General features: G+C 46.7%; 1 protein-coding gene across 1 annotated transcript in view; it reads right to left on the bottom strand.

Moving 5' to 3' along the window:
- Positions 1–19,701, bottom strand: part of LOC119179201 (fatty acid synthase) — a 124,919-nt gene that overhangs the window by 96,050 nt on the left and 9,168 nt on the right. Inside the window, exons 2-3 of the mRNA XM_075869229.1 lie at positions 8,366–8,505; positions 2,631–2,957 (exon numbers count right to left, since the gene is read on the bottom strand). Of these exons, the coding sequence (XP_075725344.1) occupies positions 2,631–2,957; positions 8,366–8,498 (460 nt within the window). The 5' untranslated portion in view covers positions 8,499–8,505. The remainder of the gene's footprint in view (positions 1–2,630; positions 2,958–8,365; positions 8,506–19,701) is intronic.

Here is a 19,701-nt window from a genome sequence, read left to right on the forward strand (position 1 = left end):
TTGGAAAGGCGAATATCCTTGAATGCGGTGCGTACCTGGAGCTAACGCTTCCACAAATGTTGCATATCCTTCAAGATTTGTGCCTAGGAAAGACTGATAATATTTGATGGGCTTGAACGTCCCAGAACCTTGATGCGATTTGGAGAAACGTTTATGTGGAGAGATTCGGAATTTTCGACCGCGCACTTGGGGTTCCTGAACGTGCACCTCAGTCTTAGCAAACGCACCTTAATGATTTTATTTATTTATTTATTTATTTATTTATATTTTATTTATTTATTTTTATTTATTTATCTACTTATTTATTTATAGATACTGCGGTCTTTTTTCAGGATCTTGGCAGTGTGGTACACAGGTGAACTCAACAGAAAAATAACAATGGGGAACTAACATATGAATATCTTTAACACGCGCTTTCGAGAAAGAAAAAAAAATAAGCTACGTTATTCTAACAAATTTCAAATCAAGCAGAAAATTCATTCAGCAAAAGTGAAAAAAAAACACATGGAACATCTCAGCTAGACAAGAAAACTGATTACTATTGAAAGTTGTGGGAATTGAGGCTGGCCCGCTGCCTTTGCGCGGGCTTTGCCGCCTTTTCTGCCATTCTCATGTCCCGACATGTCTGCCCTCCTTTGCTGTCTGCCGCGCTGGGAAGGGCGGAGTGACGTTTAACTCCCTCACCCGGTAGCGGATGTTGACTGTGGCGCCGCGCGGGGGAGCCTCCCGAGAGGTTTTCGCGCGCTGCGTCGGGAGCAGTGAGTACTCTCCGGGACAGCAAACGGTGAGCCACGCAATCTTTTCCGTCCGTCGACTCCCGTCGCTCGGGGCTCGTCGGACTTCGCTGACGGCGCCTCGCGCCCGATGCGAACGCTCACCTTTTGTTGCCTCGCTGCGTACTCACGGCCGAAGGGCAGTACGGTGTCCTAGTGCGTGGCCTCGCTACGCCGACCCGTCTCCCTTCGAAGCCAACGCGAGCGCCTTTGCCCTCGCTCGAGCAACCGGGCCTTTGTTCCGGTGTCTCCGTGGATAACCTTTACCGCGGAGACGTGCTCGTGGCACTGCTGTGTAGTACTTTGTGCCCGTGGCGTGGATAAGCCTACTTGCTTTCCCGCCGTGCCTTTTTGCAACGAGCTGTACTGCGTTTGGTGTGGCCACAATAAAGTGTTGCGACTTGAGCAGTATCGTGTTCTCGCCACGGCGACGGTTAACGCGTGCCCTGCTGCTCGCTAAGACCGGACCCACGCTGGTGGCCGTAGCCCTTCGGGATACGTGTACACCACAAAGTGTGACTGAAATTGCAATAGCGAGTCTTGTGTAACTGTTGTATCAGGCAGTTTGTTCCAATTGACTATCGTTCTTTGAAAGAAAGAGTACTTGTAACAGCTGACGCGTGTAGTGAATAGATTAAGGGCTAGTGAGTGTGTGTGCATGGTAGCGTAACCCTTCGTATATGAAAGATGTGACGTGTCTATTTGGTACTCACATTTTAACAGCTGGAAAAAGAATTTTAGTCAACACACACAATTTCGATTACTTATAGCAGGTAGGCCACTTTGAGATACAAGGTTAGTGACTGAAGTGCGGCCATACGTATTGTAGGTGATTCTAATGGCCTTTATCTGCAGGCTTTCTAATTTTGCTACGTCGGTTTTAGTGAATGGGTCCCATGTAATGACGTTGTATTTTGTACAACAGGACGGACAAGTGTTTGATATGCCAACAAACATATAGTTTGTGTGGACGATTTTAATACACGCCTTAAGAAGAACTGCTTACGCCTGCAATTTGCTAGCACTTTGTTAAGGTGCTTGGACCAACACTGCGGCAATTCATGTTAAGTATTGTGAGGGGCCTGCTGGTCATATCAAGTCAATTCCTTTTAAAAATTTTGAAGCGTTTGTGTCATCGAATCTATCAAGAATGCAACCGGAAGTCGATCCCGTGACCTTTGGCTCAGCAGCCACAATCCACTAGGCCACCATGGTGGGTCACCTTCGAAGGCGACAAAACCGCTTTTCGAAAACTTGGCTACTGTGAAGCATCGAGTTCAATAATATTCATCATTCCTGAAACGGTTGTTATAGCGCGAGCTCAGAACGACGACAAAGAACAGGAGGACGAGCGCTAACTTCTAACGGAGTTTATTGTGCAGAGCTTATTGAGTTTGTTGGACAGAACGAAAGGTGTCTGAACGACCGACTACTGAGGGAACATGCTAAAAATGTGAAAAACGGGAAAAATGTGTTGTTTTTTTGCGCAGCATTGCACTGCGTGCAACTGTGCGCCTCTTTTCGAGGACACAGTGGCTCTGTATACAAGGACCAAGATGAATGCACCCGAATCATCGTCCAGGTCGCACAAACGGCACGCGAACAGCAATCCTGCGTTAGCGAGCCATCCTCGTCGCTATCCGAGAAATAATTAAGGTTCCTCAAAAGTAACGGCACACGCAACTAGTCATACTTCTTTTAGTCTTCAGTATAGTTTACTTAGAATGATTTCTTAGGTTTTCTTTTCTTTTTGCCTTACTCATCTTCTCGACCTAAGGACACCACTGATAGTTGCGTTGGTGAGTGAACTTATGACAACGTATTCGTCGGAAAGGGAGATAATCGATCAGCGTTTACCGTGGAAGTCGAACGAATAGGAGATGCGATTGGAGAACATGGCCCTGCAGCAGCCGGCGAGCGCATATCCGTCGATCTTCTCGGTGTCCACGTTCAACGCTTCCAGCATCTCCGAGTCGGAGGCGCCGATGAAGACGCCGATCCTGCGTCCGCGCAGCGTCGCCGGGTCGTAGCCGGCGTCTACGATCGCCTCGTACGAGGTCTCCAGCAGGAGACGCAGCTGCGGGTCCATCTTGTGCGCCTGTTTCGGGTGGACGCCGAAGAACTGGGCGTCGAAGCGGCTCAGGTCGCGGATCTTGCCCAGCCTTTCGGGGAGGCCCAGATGCCCTGCCGGCGAAAACGAACGCACGCAAAGGTTCGACGCAAGCAAGATAGTTGGGAAGCCTCTATTTAGGCAAACAGAGACATCATAGAGACCTAAGAACTCTACACAGAGGAGGATACACGAGAGCAGAGCCGCATGGGGAATATACGGCTCTGATCAAGGCCTTTCATATTGTCCAAGAGGGGCCTCCACTCTGAGAAAACAAACAAACTAAAAATAAGAGTATGCGTAACTCATACCAGTGAATTCTGACTTGTCACGTGAAGAACTCTATTTCACTCCCCTATTAAAGGGACACTGAAACATTTTAAAAAAGAAAACAAGGTTATGGTGCCATGATAAGTAATTTCATGCGGCGAGCACGAAAATCAAGTAAAAAATTTGCGTAAACCAACGCAAATGACTTTATTTTGCCGAAAAAAAGCAGCAAGCGCCGCATCCGCCATCACGAGTCTCGCCGCCGCTCGATTGGTTCAAGCTCCATGACGTCACTATGAGAAACTTGAAGTTGAGGACAGCTAACTGCGCTCACCGGGAGTCATATTAGTCAAAGTCAAAGCGAGTCATATGAGTCAAAAGACTCCCCTTTTCCCTAGATTATAGTTGTATAAGCCACCGTTCATTTAATGTACAAGTATCTGAGACGGCCTTTCTCAAACGAAGACGTGAAATTTGGACGACCAAAAGTGCAAGACAAGACAAAAAACATGGAAAGTCGTCTTTACCCTGTCCTGCACTATTTCATCGTTCAGCTTCAGCACTTGCCAAGCAGCCCGCTTCAAAGCGCTGGTACATGAAATGATTGTTCTGAGCGTCAGCGTGGTTTCATCTTATGTCGACTCTCTTGGTTAATGAGGAATAACTGCTTCATAAATACGCGTTTTACTTAATGAAACATGAGACTTTCTACAGTAGCATGATCGTCGATTTGTATTTCATGGGACAGGAAGAAATGCCCTTGAACAAAATACGGAATCATTGCCGAAAGTATCTATAAAATAGTGAAACAAGTGGGCGTTATGCCGATACACTTTCCTTTATGAGTACGTAATCACCTAAGAGGAGGTCAAAAACCAGAATTTTCGCATACGGTTACTTCGGGCTCAATGCGACCCCATCGCCAGACCACCACGATTGAATTACCCGAAACGTTCTCTTCCCCCTTCCCGTATTACCTTGTCCAATCACATGTAACAATAGTTCATTTCGCCCGTAAAATGGCCGCCGACTCATAGCTGGTCCATCGCGACGCAGCAAAATTAATATTATGCCAGCATGCCGACCATGGCTGAAAGCTCTTCAGCAGCTTCGTCACGTTCGAATTTGATGACATTGCGCGAACTACATAAGGACTTCCCGGCCCATCAAGCCATGGACTGACGTGTCAGGACAGAGGCAACGACCATTGGCATTAGCAAAGTGAGGTGTTGGGCTAGTTCCACTTCTTTTTTGTCTCTTCCCTAACTTCGTTTTTGGCAGCAACTGTAGCGCAATTTTTCCCAGGCCAATGACATCCCTTAATTCACCTAGTATTGTAACTGCATCAGGACCTTCCGGCCCATCAAGCCATGGTCTGACGTGTCAAGATAGAGGCAACTAAAACTGGCATTAGAAAAGTGAGGTGTTGGGCTAGTTCCGCTTCTTTTTTGTCTCTTCCCTAACTTCGTTTTCCGCAGCAACTGTAGCGCAATTTTTCCCAGGTCAATGGCATCCCTCAATTCACCTGGTATTGTAACTGCATCAGGACCTTTCGGCCCATCAAGCCATGGTCTGACGTGTCAGGACAGAGGCAACGACCAATGGCATTAGCAAAGTGAGGTGTTGGGCTAGTTCCACTTCTTTTTTTGTCCCTTCCCTAACTTCGTTTTCCGCAGCAACTGTAGCGCAATTTTTCCCAGGTCAATGGCATCCCTCAATTCACCTGGTATTGTAACTGCATCAGGACCTTCCGGCCCATCAAGCCATGGTCTGACGTGTCAGGACAGAGGCAACGACCAATGGCATTAGCAAAGTGAGCAGTTGGGCTAGTTCCACTTCTTTTTTTTTGTCTCCTCCCTAACTTTGTTTTTCGCAGCAATTGTAGCGCAATTTTTCCCAGGTCAATGGCATCCCTCAATTCACCTGGTATTGTAACTGCATCAGGACCTTCCGACCTATCAAGCCATGGTCTGACGTGTCAAGACAGAGGCAACGAAAATTGGCATTAGAAAAGTGAGGTGTTGGGCTAGTTCCGCTTCTTTTTTGTATCCTCCCTAACTTTGTTTTCCGCAGCAATTGTAGCGCAATCTTTCTCAGACCAATGTCATTCCTTAATTCCCCTGGTATTGTAACTGCATCAGGACCTTCCAGCCCATCAAGCCATGGTCTGACATGTCAGGACAGAGGCAACGACCAATGGCATTAGCAAAGTGAGGTGGTGGGCTAGTTCCACTTCTTTTTTTTGTCTCCTCCCTAACTTCGTTTTCCGCAGCAATTGTAGCGCAATTTTTCCCAGGCCAATGACATCCCTTAATTCATCTAGTATTGTAACTGCATCAGGACCTTCCGGCCCATCAAGCCATGGTCTGACGTGTCAGGACAGAGGCAACGACCAATGGCATTAGCAAAGTGAGGTGTTGAGCTAGTTCCACTTCTTTTTTTTGTCTCCTCCCTAATTTCGTTTTCCGCAGCAATTAAAGCGCAATTTTTCCCAGGCCAATGACATCCCTTAATTCATCTAGTATTGTAACTGCATCAGGACCTTCCGGCCTATCAAGCCATGGTCTGACATTAGCAAAGTGAGGTGTTGGGCTAGTTCCACTTCTTTTTTTGTCTCTTCCCTAACTTCGTTTTCCGCAGCAACTGTAGCGCAATTTTTCCCAGGTCAATGGCATCCCTCAATTCGCCTTGTATTGTAACTGCATCAGGACCTTCCGGCCCATCAAGCCATGGTCTGACGTGTCAGGACAGAGGCAACGACCAATGGCATTAGCAAAGTGAGCAGTTGGGCTAGTTCCACTTCTTTTTTTTTTGTCTCCTCCCTAACTTTGTTTTTCGCAGCAATTGTAGCGCAATTTTTTCCAGGCCAATGGCATTCCTTAATTCACCTGGTATTGTAACTGCATCAGGACCTTCCGGCCCATGAAGCCATGGTCTGACGTGTCAGGACAGAGGCAACGACCAATGGCATTAGAAAAGTGAGGTGTTGGGCTAGTTCCACTTCTTTTTTTTGTCTCCTCCCTAACTTCGTTTTCCGCAGCAATTGTAGCGCGATTTTTCCCAGGCCAATGACATCCCTTAATTCATCTAGTATTGTAACTGCATCAGGACCTTGCGGCCCATCAAGCCATGGTCTGACGTGTCAGGACAGAGGCAACGACCAATGGCATTAGAAAAGTGAGCTGTTGGGCTATTTCCGCTTCTTTTTTGTATCCTCCCTGACTTCGTTTTCCGCAGCAATTGTAGCACAGTTTTTCCCAGGCCAATGACATCCCTTAATTCACCTAGTATTGTAACTGCATCAGGACCTTCCGGCCCATCAAGCCATGGTCTGACATGTCAGGACAGAGGCAACGACCAATGGCATTAGCAAAGTGAGCAGTTGGGCTAGTTCCACTTCTTTTTTTTGTCTCCTCCCTAACTTTGTTTTTCGCAGCAATTGTAGCGCAATTTTTTCCAGGCCAATGGCATCCCTTAATTCACCTGGTATTGTAACTGCATCAGGACCTTCCGGCCCATCAAGCCATGGTCTGACGTGTCAAGACAGAGGCAACGAAAATTGGCATTAGAAAAGTGAGGTGTTGGGCTAGTTCCGCTTCTTTTTTGTATCCTCCCTAACTTTGTTTTCCGCAGCAATTGTAGCGCAATCTTTCTCAGACCAATGTCATTCCTTAATTTTCCTGGTATTGTAACTGCATCAGGACCTTCCCGCCCATCAAGCCATGGTCTTTCGTGTCAAGACAGAGGCAACGACCAATGGCATTAGCAAAGTGAGGTGTTGGGCTAGTTCCACTTCTTTTTTTTGTCTCCTCCCTAACTTCGTTTTCCGCAGCAATTGTAGCGCAATTTTTCCCAGGCCAATGACATCCCTTAATTCATCTAGTATTGTAACTGCATCAGGACCTTCCGGCCCATCAAGCCATGGTCTGACGTGTCAGGACAGAGGCAACGACCAATGGCATTAGAAAAGTGAGCTGTTGGGCTATTTGCGCTTCTTTTTTGTATCCTCCCTAACTTTGTTTTCTGCAGCGATTGTAGCGCAATCTTTCTCAGACCAATGTCATTCCTTGATTCACCTGGTATTGTAAGGGAGCCATTCCACTAGGGGTTGGTTACCCGAAAAACCTCCCTGTAGGAAACCGCTCGGCAATATTTCACCACCACCACCACCGCGTTCAAGTTAAGACGTAGCTGCTGAGCGCCGGACCCGCCATGTGGGTAAAACCATGGTCGCTAACTGGTTAGGTTGTCCGCGAACCCAGTTATCACTATTTCGCATCGGACATTTGCAGTGTTTGGGCTGGGCGCGCTCCGAGGATCGTCCGAATGTACGGGGCGTCGGCCAAATGTCAACTAATTGACTAGAGTTTGATGCCATTAAGCAGTGTATACGCTGGCCGAAAGCACAGAACGTGTCTGGATTATCCGGTTTCTAGAATTAGCTAGCGATGAATCAACGAGCGTTGACTGTAGTTCTTGCTTCCATGCTGAGTGCCACACTGGAAGTGCACTTGCATCTATTTTACAGGAAAGCGCCAGGTGTTCGTTGTTCTTTGCTTCCCACAGCAGTGGTGGATGCTCCACACCAAGCCTGGGGGGGGGGGGGGGGGCTGTGATAGCAGAAACTGACGCCTTGGTGCAATGTTTTGTCAAGTTATTGCAGTGCTAGCTTAACCCATTGTGTGCAGGTACAATTGGTCAAATACGTTATATGAAAACGAAGAGATTACGTGTGTCTTTGCACGCATAGAGTTTCCTACAATACTTACAAGAGGGAACTCTGGCACTAGTGTTTATGGTAGCTGCAACACACGACGCTTCAGTGAGCATGAGAATGATGGGTAGTGCACACATTTGTCTAAACTTCGTACTTCTGACCTGCTTTTGGCTCTGTGTGTGTTCGTGTGGCTTATAGAGCTGTTTTCTTACGAAAAAAGTATTAGCAAATGTTCAGCAGTTGCGCTTCACCATTTTATTTTTTTAGACTTACTTTTCAAATCGGCTCACGAAGTTGAAAGGGTTCAATCTTTCATTCAAAATAAAACCGAAACACAGTAATAAACGAAGCCGCAAGTACGATTCGCCGCCCGCAATACGAAGGCTAGGCAAATGTGTGTGCTACCCATCATTCCCATGGTCACTGAAAGATCGCAGTGCCAGAGTGCTCTCTAGTTAATTTTAGAAAACTCTATGTTTGCATGCATCATCATACCTCGAGGCCAGCGCGTCTCTTCATCGGTGACGAAGTCCACGCCGGCGTAGAGCTTCTCCTTGAATTCCTCTATGTGGTCGGCTTCCGGAAAGTAGGCCGAGATTCCCGTCACCACAAACTCCTTCTCCGCCATTTTGTGTCTGTGAAAAAGAAATGACCAAATACGCCCAACCAATTTGAGTAATTCAACTCCGATTTCCACTCAGTTTAGCTTCACATCGCAAGAGCCATTACAAAAGTCAGAATAGCGATGCTGTGGGGTGACAGCAAAAAAAAAAAAAAAAAAAAACATTAAGGCTTGACGAAGCCTTTCGTACCATTAAGCAACATAGCAAGAGCAGTGTGAAATTACTAGCCGTTATACAAAATGGAAATATTTATTTCACAATCAGCTCGCTTTGCGTTTTAAAACACGTAAAGGAATGTTTAATATTAGGAGCAGATTAAATGTTTTATTCTAGGAAACTCTGTAATGTTACTGGCAAAGCTAATTGTTTGCATTGGGTGAACATGGTTTGCATAAGGTAATTTCCATCATTGGTGGCGTATATAGTACTGTAGGAAACAGTGAAAAAGTTGATATAGGCTTCCGAGTTTGAACATGAAGGCTTTTGAGCCAAAAAAGAGAACACATGTGATTGATTGATATGTGGGGTTTAACGTCCCAAAACCACCATATGATTATGAGAGACGCCGTAGTGGAGGGCTCCGGAAATTTAGACCACCTGGGGTTCTTTAACGTGCACCCAAATCTGAGCAAACGGCCCTACAAGAACACACGTGGGCGACAGGACAGCCCCTGTCTTGTCTCTCCATCTGTTCTTTAGCGCAAAGATCACCATGTAATGTAATCACCAACTCGACCGACAACAAGCTCTTACTAACTATGCTAAGTTGCAGTTTGCGACTCCTCACAAAAAAAAGAAAAGAAGAGAAATCTGGCAGCGTCTTCCTATGGGTGACAATCTTGGAGAAATACGGAGGTGGCCAGCCCTCTTTGTTTTTCTTCGGTGTTCTCTTTTTTTTTAATGCGGAGCGTTTCTTAGTCTCACGATGTCACACTTCACCCCGCCGCGGTGTTCTAGTGGCTAAGGTACTCGGCTGCTGACCCGCAGGTCGCGGGCTCGAATCCCGGCTGCGGCGGCTGCATTTTCGATGGAGGTGGAAATGTCGTAGGCCCGTGTGCTCAATTTGGGTGCACGTTAAAGAACCCCAGGTGGTCGAAATTTCCGGAGCCCTCCACTGCGCCGGCTCTCATATTCATGTGGTGGTTGTTGGACGCTAAACCCCGCATATCAATCAATAAATAAATGTCACACTTTTGCGTTGATGATGTCGTCCACACCCCCACTCCGCAAGCTCGTGTCTCGTGCCGGCCCGGGGAAGACACCCTCAAAAACCGTCGCTCCAGGATCCATTAAAGGATAAGACCCCACCGGGCGTTCAGCAAGCCGAGCATGCGCAGTGGGAATGCGGACCTCTCCACCGCACTCCTCTACCTCGAACGCGGACGGTGTGTATATAGGCGGCGCAGCGCGCGTTGGAATTCAGTATATAGGGCGTATTTACTTGGCTTTCGCTTCACTTGGCGCTTTGCTTGACTCGAGTGGATGCGATGGAAGCAACAGTACCCTCAACCAGTAGTGGGGCGCAAGCCAACGCCAGCGTCCCACAACTCATTGAAGGCAACCCTTCTCCTTCATTCGATAAATAGGAGTCATCAAGACGAAATAACATATAAGCATTTCCAAACCATACCCAACTACTCAACATTCAGTTAGTTACCCTGAATGACCAGCAGCTATGGTGCTTGCGTGCTACATGCCCACCCATGTCCATTTCCTCTTCTTGATTTCGACTATGATATACTTAACCCGGTTCATTCTCTGATCCACTCTGCCCTCTTCTGTCTTCTAATGTTACACCTACCATTTTCCTTTCCATCGCCCACTGCGTCGTTCTCAATTTAAGCTGAACGCTCTTTGTAATTGAGGTTTTTGCTACTTAGGTGAGTACCAACAAGACGCAACTGTTATATACCGCCCTCTTGAGAGATAGTGGCAATCTACCAGTCATGATTTGAGAGTGCTTGCCGAATGTGCTCCACCCTGTTTTTATTCTTCTAGTTACATCAATCTCGTTGTTCGGCTCCACGGTTATTACCTGTCCTAGGTAGACGTAGTCTTTTACAACTTCAAGTGCACTGCTACCTATCTCGAGGCTCTGTCCTCTTCCGAGGTTGTTGTACATTACTTTCGTTTCTTGTATATTAATTTTGAGACATAATTTTCTGCTTTCCTTATCTAATTCAGTAATCATGAGTTGCAATTCGTCCCCTGATTTACTCAGCAATGCAATGTCATTGACAAAGTTCAGGTTACTAAGCTACTCTCCATTAACTTTTATCCTTAACTCTTCCCATTCTAGGCCTCTGAAAACTTCCTGTAAGTACGCGGTAAATAGCATTGGGGATATTGCACTCCCTTTTCTTACACGCTTCTTGATTGGTATTCTGCCGCTTTATTTCTGGAGCACTATAGTGGCAGTTGATCCTCTGTAAACTTCTTCCAGGATGTTTATGTATGCTTTGTCAACGCCATAATTCCGCAGTATCTGCATGACTGCTGATATTTCTACGGAATCAGACGCCTTCATGTAACCTATTTATTTATTTATTTATTTATTGTACCCTCAAGGCCCGAGGGCAATACAGGGGGGAATGAAAGCTTTGTATAGTGGTTGGCTGTTTTCTGCGCCTTTCTATAATACCTTATTGAAAGTATGAATGTGGTCGATTGTTGAGGAGCCTGTTCGAAATTCTGCTTGTTTCTTTGGTTGATTGAATTCTTATGTTTTCCCAATTCTTTTAGCAATTACCTTTGTAAACAGCTTGTATACTACGGAGAGCAAGCTGATCAGCCTGTAATTCTTCAAGTCCTTGTCATCTCCTTCCTTATGTACTGAGATGATGTTAGCATTCTTCCAAGATTCTGGTACCCTCCCCGTCAGGAGACACTTCGTAAACAGCGTGGCTAGTTTTTCTAACGTAATGTGTCCTCCAACTTTCAGCAGATATGATGTTACCTGACCCTCATCAGCAGCTTTGCCTCTTTGCATGCTCTCCAAGGCTTTTCTCACTTCTGCTATTACTGGTGGAATGCCATCTGGGTTACTTCTAGTTCTTATATTAAGGTCGTGATTGTCCCGTCTACTGTACAGATAATTGTAAAACTCCTCCGCTATTTAAACTATCCTATCTATATTGGTAGTAACTTTGCCTTCCTTGTCCCTTAGTGCATACATCCGATCTTTGCCTATTCCAAGCTTCCTCTTCACTGCTTTGACCCTTCTTCCGTTCTTTAGAGCATGTCGAATTCCCTCTATGTTATACCTTCTTATATTAGACACCTTGCGTTTATAAATGAACTTCGTAAACTCAGCCAATTCTGTTTTCTCTTTTGTGTTTGAGGCTTTCATGCTTTGACCTTTTGTAACGAGCTTCTTCGTCTCCTGGGACAGCTTGCTAGTTTCCTATATAACGTACAAGGTATTATTTACTGGATTCCTGCAGTATAGCCTACCTGTTATATCTAACACGTGCAAAACGAACCTGCGCACAATCCAAAATATTCAAGCCCAAGCGCCTAGGATATGCCTTGGTTTACCCCGCTGCGCATCGACAGCTGAAACAATTGCCATTGCACAGGACTACTCAATCATGACGCACATCACCATTGAAACGATGCGTACGTACCTCAGGCAACATGCTAGGAATCCTTCCCACCACTTGGCAACCCTCGCTACTGAGAGGCCCCGCTCGAAATTTAGTGCAATTGTCTGTGCTCATCGTGCGTCGTTTACGTCAGGTTTTACGCCTGCTGAGAAACTGGTGTATCCTCCGTGGTGCCTGACACTTCCACAAGTACGTGTTTCAATTCCAAGAATACAGAAAAAATCAAATTTGCCTTCATCAGCCCTAAAACAATTGAGCTTGAGTCATCTGCACGAAATGTACAACAACCACGTGCACATATACGCCGATGGTTCAACCACAGCGTCTGTTTCTGGTGGTGCAGTGGTGATTCCAGCTAGAGGAATCACTCTGCGAATCAAACTGTCACGTGTCACTACGTCCACAGCGGCAGAACTTGCGGCTTTGCGTGGCGCCCTAGAGTACATCAAATCCCAGAGACCGAGTAAATGGGCTGTGTTTTCCGACTCAAAACCAGCCCTACAGAGCATGCAGTCAGTCCTTCGACGAGGTTGCCATGAACGATTCACTTACGAAGTTGTCAAGCTTGTTCACCACGTCACAGAAACAGGCCACGAGGTCAAGTTTCAGTGGCTTCCTGGCCATTGTGGGATCAATGGCAATGATTCCGCAGACAACGCGGCTCGCACATCGCACCAAGAAGAACACACCCTTCCGATTCCTTTGTCAAGGACTGACGCTGCAAAGCAACTTCGTCACCTGGCACGTAGTCTGAGTCTGCAGGAGTGGAACACCCCAAGCATAAGACATACGAGACTATACCAAATAAACCCTCGACTGGAACTTCGACCTCCGTCCAGACTTCGTCGAGGTGAAGCTTCACTTCTTTGTCGCCTTTGGTTGGCGGTTGCCTTCCCAAAAGCATATAGAGCCCTCATCGGATTGACCGACAATGCAGAATGCGACGTCTGCTGCACCAAAGAAGACATCGACCATCTGATATGCCATTGCCCTCGATTTGCCTCTGAAAGACAGAAGCTTTCGGACGCATTGCGACAATTGGACGATCGGGCACTCTCTGTGCAGATGCTACTGGAACACCGTCATCGCCTTTCGTCGGCTCAAAAAGCAGTCAAAGCTGTCTTGTGCTTTTTCAGGACTACAGGCCTACGTGGCCACCTTTAACTTTTGTGTAGTGCCACCGCTGCATACGCGCCAGCCGATTGACTGACAATCCTCCTTTCTCTCTCTCTCTTTCTCTTCTCTTCTCTCTGTCTCTCTCATATTTAAGCCCCCTTCCCATTCCCCCAGCGTAGGGTAGCAAACCGGGCATGTGCCGCCTGGTTAACCTCCCTGCCTTCCCTCTTGTTGTTTATCCCCCCCCTACCGCACCTCCAACTTTCACGGCACACTCCATAATGATACTCGTCAGATCAACATTCATTTCATCAGCGCTAAGGCTGGTTTCCTCGATAATAGCAGGTTGTCTGGTCTGAAGTGAGCTTCTGAATTCCCATACTTCCCCTCTCAGTGCTTTGTCATTGATTGGCTTATTGCGTATCAGTTTCTGTCGTTCCGGCTTCAAGTAAGGCAAATTCAAGACCGTACCATTCTATAGTTACTGCATCGTACTGTATAGTATTCCTGTGTTACTAGCTATATTTCTGGGTATAAGGAATCGCTTTCCCTGTTCTGTCGGCAAATGAACAATAGCAAAGGTCGTGCCCATGCTGTAGCACTGTACAGGCCTCATCTGCCCTCCCTAACCTCACTGAGTCCTATTAGCTCCCATTTAACAGCCTCTATCTCCTCGAATAGTACAGCTAGACTTGCCTCACAAGATAAGGTTCTAGCGTTAAACGTTGCCAAGTTTAGGTTCCAAAGGTGGCCTGTCCGGATCCAGGGATTCTTAGCACCCTCTGCTGCGTTGCAGATCTAACCGCCGCTGTGGTCAACTGCTTCGCAGCCGCTGGGGACTGATGGCCGTGGGTTATTTGACGAATGCATGTGGGAGGTGCGGGCCAAATACTGCACCAGGGTGGCCAATCCTTCTCTTGTGAGGGATCGGCCACCTTGGCCAATCCTACAATAAATCCACACAATCTACAAAATATGTAATAAAGAGTGCTAAATAATGAGGACGACAAGAAGGGGAAAGTGTAATGTTTGTACGCAATGGCCACGCAACGCAGCGATCTACCGGAAGTGCTGCGCCTGTACTTGGTTGTAACATGAGCAAACTAGACGCCTCCGCATACATCTATTCGTGTGTGCTTAGAACAAATGTTCAACAATTTAGAGTGCGATGTACTCTGCTATTTGAGAGCAATGCGCGCTCCCACTATACTTGAACGCGCAAATGAACCTCGACAAGCTATTTCATTTAGAAAAAGTTCTCCAACAGCTGCCATATAGAGTTGGTGGTGGCGACAAAAGATTTATTTATGGAAGTTTTGTACAGAGAGTTAGCGAGTTGTCATTGAAGGGCCGCCCCGTACATACACTGGGTGGGCTCCTCCTTGCAGGACGCCATTGGCGTCATGTGCGAAGGCCTACTAGACTGTTGCAGACTTATTCTCATGCCGTCAAACACTTCCAGAGTGTTCCTAATTCAGAGACCTTTGTGTTGCAGCTTTTAAAATGGAAACATAAATGTGCTATCAAACTTTGTCAAAGATTTTGACATTTAGGCTCAGCCAAACGGTATATTTTAGTCAGCAACGACGAACCTTTAAGTTTTAATATGCGTAACATTTCCATTAGGTGAGAAAAAAGTACACTCTGTAGCGAAATTTAAATAGTGCGGTGGTCTTTCCCCATGTGATGAGCAAGCATACGGTAGTTTTGGGGCAGAGAAGACAATTCACCATATCTCGTGAAGTTGCATTAAAAGGCAAAACAAACTCATTCGCTTACAGCATGTGTATTGAATAGAACATTCTTTGGAGCAATGGGAGAAACTCTTCGCTAACTCGGACCAGGAGGGGCAACTAAAGCACGTCTAGACCCACGTCCAACTGGCGGCACAAACCAGTGGAGCCCAAGGATAATTAAAAAAATTGCTGGAGTGGAAATAATTGCGCAGAAGTGAAACCGTTCCTCTGGCAAGATGGTGGTTGTGGCGGCCATCTTATTAGGGGCATGATAAAGTATCACCATTCAGCGATTCAAAACGAAGCGTTTCCATCGCACGCCCCCCGAGTTTAATGTGGGAATTTTTTTCGGGTCACATAGTGCTCCAAGTCCGTCTTAGATTTACTAGTTTTCCTTAGTGAGCCTCTCATTGGGGGCAAAGTTCTTTGAAGATTCAGTTATCCATACTCGTTTCTGCGTGTTATTTCGTCGGGAACAACTACCGTTTAATGTAGAACTAACGTAGCACATAAAATATCAAAGCCACTTGATCTTTAAGTGGGCACTATCAGAAAATAACATGTTTCCGACATCTTGGCAGTGGCAAAAGGTGGCTTCAGTTATGCTGGCAAGGCATTGCGGGAGCTTCCATTCCAGCAATTTTTCTTTAATCCTCCTCGGTGGAGCCTTTCCCATGGGGCCCCACCCATCTAGCTCTTAAACACCTTGCCTTTCAACTCAAAGAGTTGTTGATAATGATGATGATGGCCTAAACGAATGTCTTCTTCTTCTTCTTCTTCTTCTTCTTCTTCTTCTTCTTCTTCTTCTTCTTCTTCTTCTTCTTCTTCTTCTTCTTCTTCTTCTTCTTCTTCTTCTTCTTCTTCTTCCTCCTCCTCCTCCTCCTCCTCCTCCTCCTCCAAGTGCGAAGCGCTTTAGGGGCTGGGCAGTCATCTCACTTCGTCACTTGAAGTCGCGCTCGAAGTACGAAAATAAGTAAAAAGAGGACGCTACAGATATAGTCCATGCATCAATAGGTCACCAAGGGGCGGCTCTGCACCAATGTTTCCTTTCCCGCCATAGACGCCGAATAGGGATGCATGTTTGGGACGCCAAGACACGCAGTCTTGTGAACGCTATGGTATCGCTGAAGGACGAACTACCCCGTGCGTCCGAGAAAAGTAAGCGACATCGAAGCGCCAGCGCCGGGCGTTCAACGCCGATGTAAGGAATCGAGAAGCGGAGGCGAAAACGCCAGCGAAAGCGAGATATCCCTCAGCATCGAAATACGCAGATGCAAACCGAGCACGAACAAAGACAGGCCGACCGGTATCTTAAACACAAGAGAAGCGTCAACAGATACAGGCGAGTACTCTGCTTTTCTCTGAAGTTTACAAGGTATTCCAGGGGTGTAGCTGCCTGAATTCTTTCCTTAGGTCACAATACAGTAAAGCCAAAAACGAGGCGAATTTTTCCAGGCTTCTTGCTGTGTTATATTGATATTGATGCGCATGACAAATACTGATCACAGAAGAACAACGGCGTATCACCCTCAGTCAAATGGCTTAAGCGAACGCCTCAACCGAACTCTGACCGACATGCTATCAATGTATGTCGATGTTGAAGATAAACAGTGGGATGAAATATTACCCTACGTAACATTCGCATATAATACAGCCGTTCAAGAAACAACTCACGTTGCTCCTTTCGAACTAGTATTCGGCCGAAGAGTGACCACCCCGCTGGATGCCATGTTACCACTACGGGACGAAAGCAGCTATCCACCTGACTTCGATGACTTCTTGCAAAGAGCCGAAGAAGCACGGCAAATGGCAAGATACCGAATACGCCACCAACAGCACGTCGATTCTAGTCGCTACAACAAGCGACGCAGTGACGCACTTTATCATCCCGGTGACAAAGTGTGGATATGGATACTAGTGCGCCGCCGCGGACTCTCTGAAAAGCTTCTTTGCCGATACTTCGGCCCTTATGAAGTACTCAACCGTATCAGCAACGTCACTTATGAAGTCAGAACCGCTGGACACGTGAGTTCAAGACGCCGCAATCCCACGGAAGTGGTACACGTAGTCCGCATGAAACCCTATCATGACAGATTGTTGAAAAACGAGTAAGAGTGCGCATGTATCTTTTCACTGTCTTAAGCATCGGGACGATGCGTCTGAGGAGGGGGGTAATGCTGCGACAGGTTCGCCACGTTCAAGTAGCCCGCCACAATCATCGTGGCACCAGCACCAGCAAGACCCGGCTGGCATGCGCCACGCGTTCGTGCGCTCCGGCAACGAGGAAGAGGAAGATAGTTGGATCTGTGCCACTCGGCTACTCGGACTTGACGACCATAGTCTTTAGAATCGTGGGCACAAGTTCCCCCTAATAAATACGCTTGTTTTTTTAACCTGTCTGCCTCAGCATCGCTACAATATCAAAACGTCAGTGCTCCAACTGAACATCGTCCCTCACATCAAAATTTCAGCTTTCTGCCTCGTACTCACCGCTTCGAGACTTGAACGACGTGACAAGCGGCGCACTGAGCATGCAGGGCGCTGGACGAAGGTGCAGCTGCTATAAGTAATGCGAATTCGGACGCATCTCGTATTCGAGGAAATCGCAGCGCACCACGACATATAGGCGAGGGTCTATATATTGCATAACGTATACTCGAATTTACTGCTACCTATTATTTTACCTTTTATGCGTTAAGTGCCCAGCGTAGAGGCAAGCGTTGCGTCATTCCAAATTTAAATAAGACCTCACAACGTCCAGGAAGTCTGCAAGTTAGTTTTTTTACGCCCGTCGTGTTGCTGCCGTTACTGTCGAGGCGACAGTAATGAGCGACGCGTACCCATTGAAGGTTATAGATTTGTCACACCGCTCTGAGCGCACACTTCGGAACAAAAATCACAAGCGGAAAAGTCCTGCTATACTGATTATAGGTTACCTAAGAAACCTCAGAAATTACCATGAGTTAAACATGTCTACCTTCGCTCATCGTACGATGGCGTTTAAATATAGTTTTTTTTTTCATTCTATTGAATTGTGGAATTCTTTGCCTGGTTACGTTCGATCTTTATCACTGGATGAATATTTATTGTGTATTACTAACCAATGATGTAGAGCGCACTTGTTATGCTCTTCTACGTACGTATTTGCCTACTCCTGCGATAGCCCTGCGGGGCTGCAGTATTTTGAAATAAAAAAATTTTAAACGAAGTAAGTGGCGTTCCCCGTCTTTTCGGGACATGTGACGCCCACAGTCAGTTTGCGTGCCGCCACAACAAAGTAAGAAAAAATAGTAAAGATGAAAAAAAAAACGGAAAGGTTAGCAGGTTCGGAACAACCGGTTTGTCATCCAACAGAGAGCAGCATGGGGAAAATTGAAAATATGGGGAGGAAAGATTGAAAACAAACTCTCAATTTGTCTATATGCGGCAGATATCGGTTGCGAGTTGCCTCCTACCTTGCTCATGCCATGCAGTGCCGCGCAATTTCGACCTTGTCTCGCACGATTGTCGCCAACGATCAAGTGATTTCACTTCATTTCGAACGTTATTCGACTGCTGGAGTAGTCGAATAAGCGCGGAAACGTTTGGCTTCAACAGTTGTAGGCGTGAAAACACAAAGCACTCGCAAAATGACCAGCGCGAAGAGTCAGAGCGTGGACCGCACGAACTCCCAACTATATAGCTCCAACTCCTACGACGAATAACGAGAACCTTTATTACACGCCACTTACGATGGTTACACCAGAACCCTTCAATTCCAGTTGTTGTTTTTTTAGGAATAGCATAATATACAAATACTAATGGTGGTACAACAACAAAATATACATGGAAGTGAGAAATCGACGAAGTAGGTACCTGAGGACTGAGATGGAGAGAAATTAATATTCAGAAAGGAACAATAAAAATTGCCCGCAGCTTCCCTCGGGGGAACACTGAGGAGGATGCGGAGCATATAATTGGTTAACGGGGTGTTAAAGTGCGACTTACTTGGGTCGATGGCTAAATTGGTTAACGTGGTTGTGAAATGGGGTGTTAAATTGCGACTTACTTGGGTCGATGGCTAAATTGGTTAACGTGGTTGTAGGAGGGGGTGTTAAATGAGTGAACACGTACACACGTATGCGAAAGGGCGGCGCTGGTCGAAGGGACGTCGATCATTGTGTTTGTGGATTCGTTGGAATTCATTTCACCGCGACCTTGGACGTCGACGCGCCGTACAAACCAACCGACGAGCGGCAACTGAGCGAGCGAGCGCCGACCTTGAGTATATATACAGCACGACGGCGCATGCACTGTCAGCTGTTGAATGTTCTCGAAGCGCGACGCCACATGCGCGTCCACTGGAGAATCAGGAGAATTGTAGATGTCGAACGCGGTGTGTAGAGGAGGAAGGGTGCACAGATGGTGGAGGAGTGAAGCGCGCGCGGTGTGTAGAGGAGGAAGGGATGCACAGATGGTGGAAGAAGGAGGAGGAAGCTTGCGGACGGCGCCGCACTACAAGCCTCGAGTATTAGATGCTCCGCATCTAATACAACTAAAACTCGCAAAGTTCTTTAGCATTCGCCTGAAGCAACTTATAGGCAAAAAACTGTCTTCTTTATCTTCCGAGCTCATCCATTGATCCTCCACTCCATGAACTCCTCCTCAAGGATTTTGCATCTAATGTGGCTCGGCTCTGCTTCCAGGATTGGTACATCTCTGACCCAGCGACAACGTACTTTGATGACGTCGTCATGTGACGTAGCGCTACG

The sequence above is a fragment of the Rhipicephalus microplus genome, chromosome 7 (assembly GCF_043290135.1).
Source record: "Rhipicephalus microplus isolate Deutch F79 chromosome 7, USDA_Rmic, whole genome shotgun sequence".
NCBI lineage: Eukaryota > Metazoa > Arthropoda > Arachnida > Ixodida > Ixodidae > Rhipicephalus > Rhipicephalus microplus.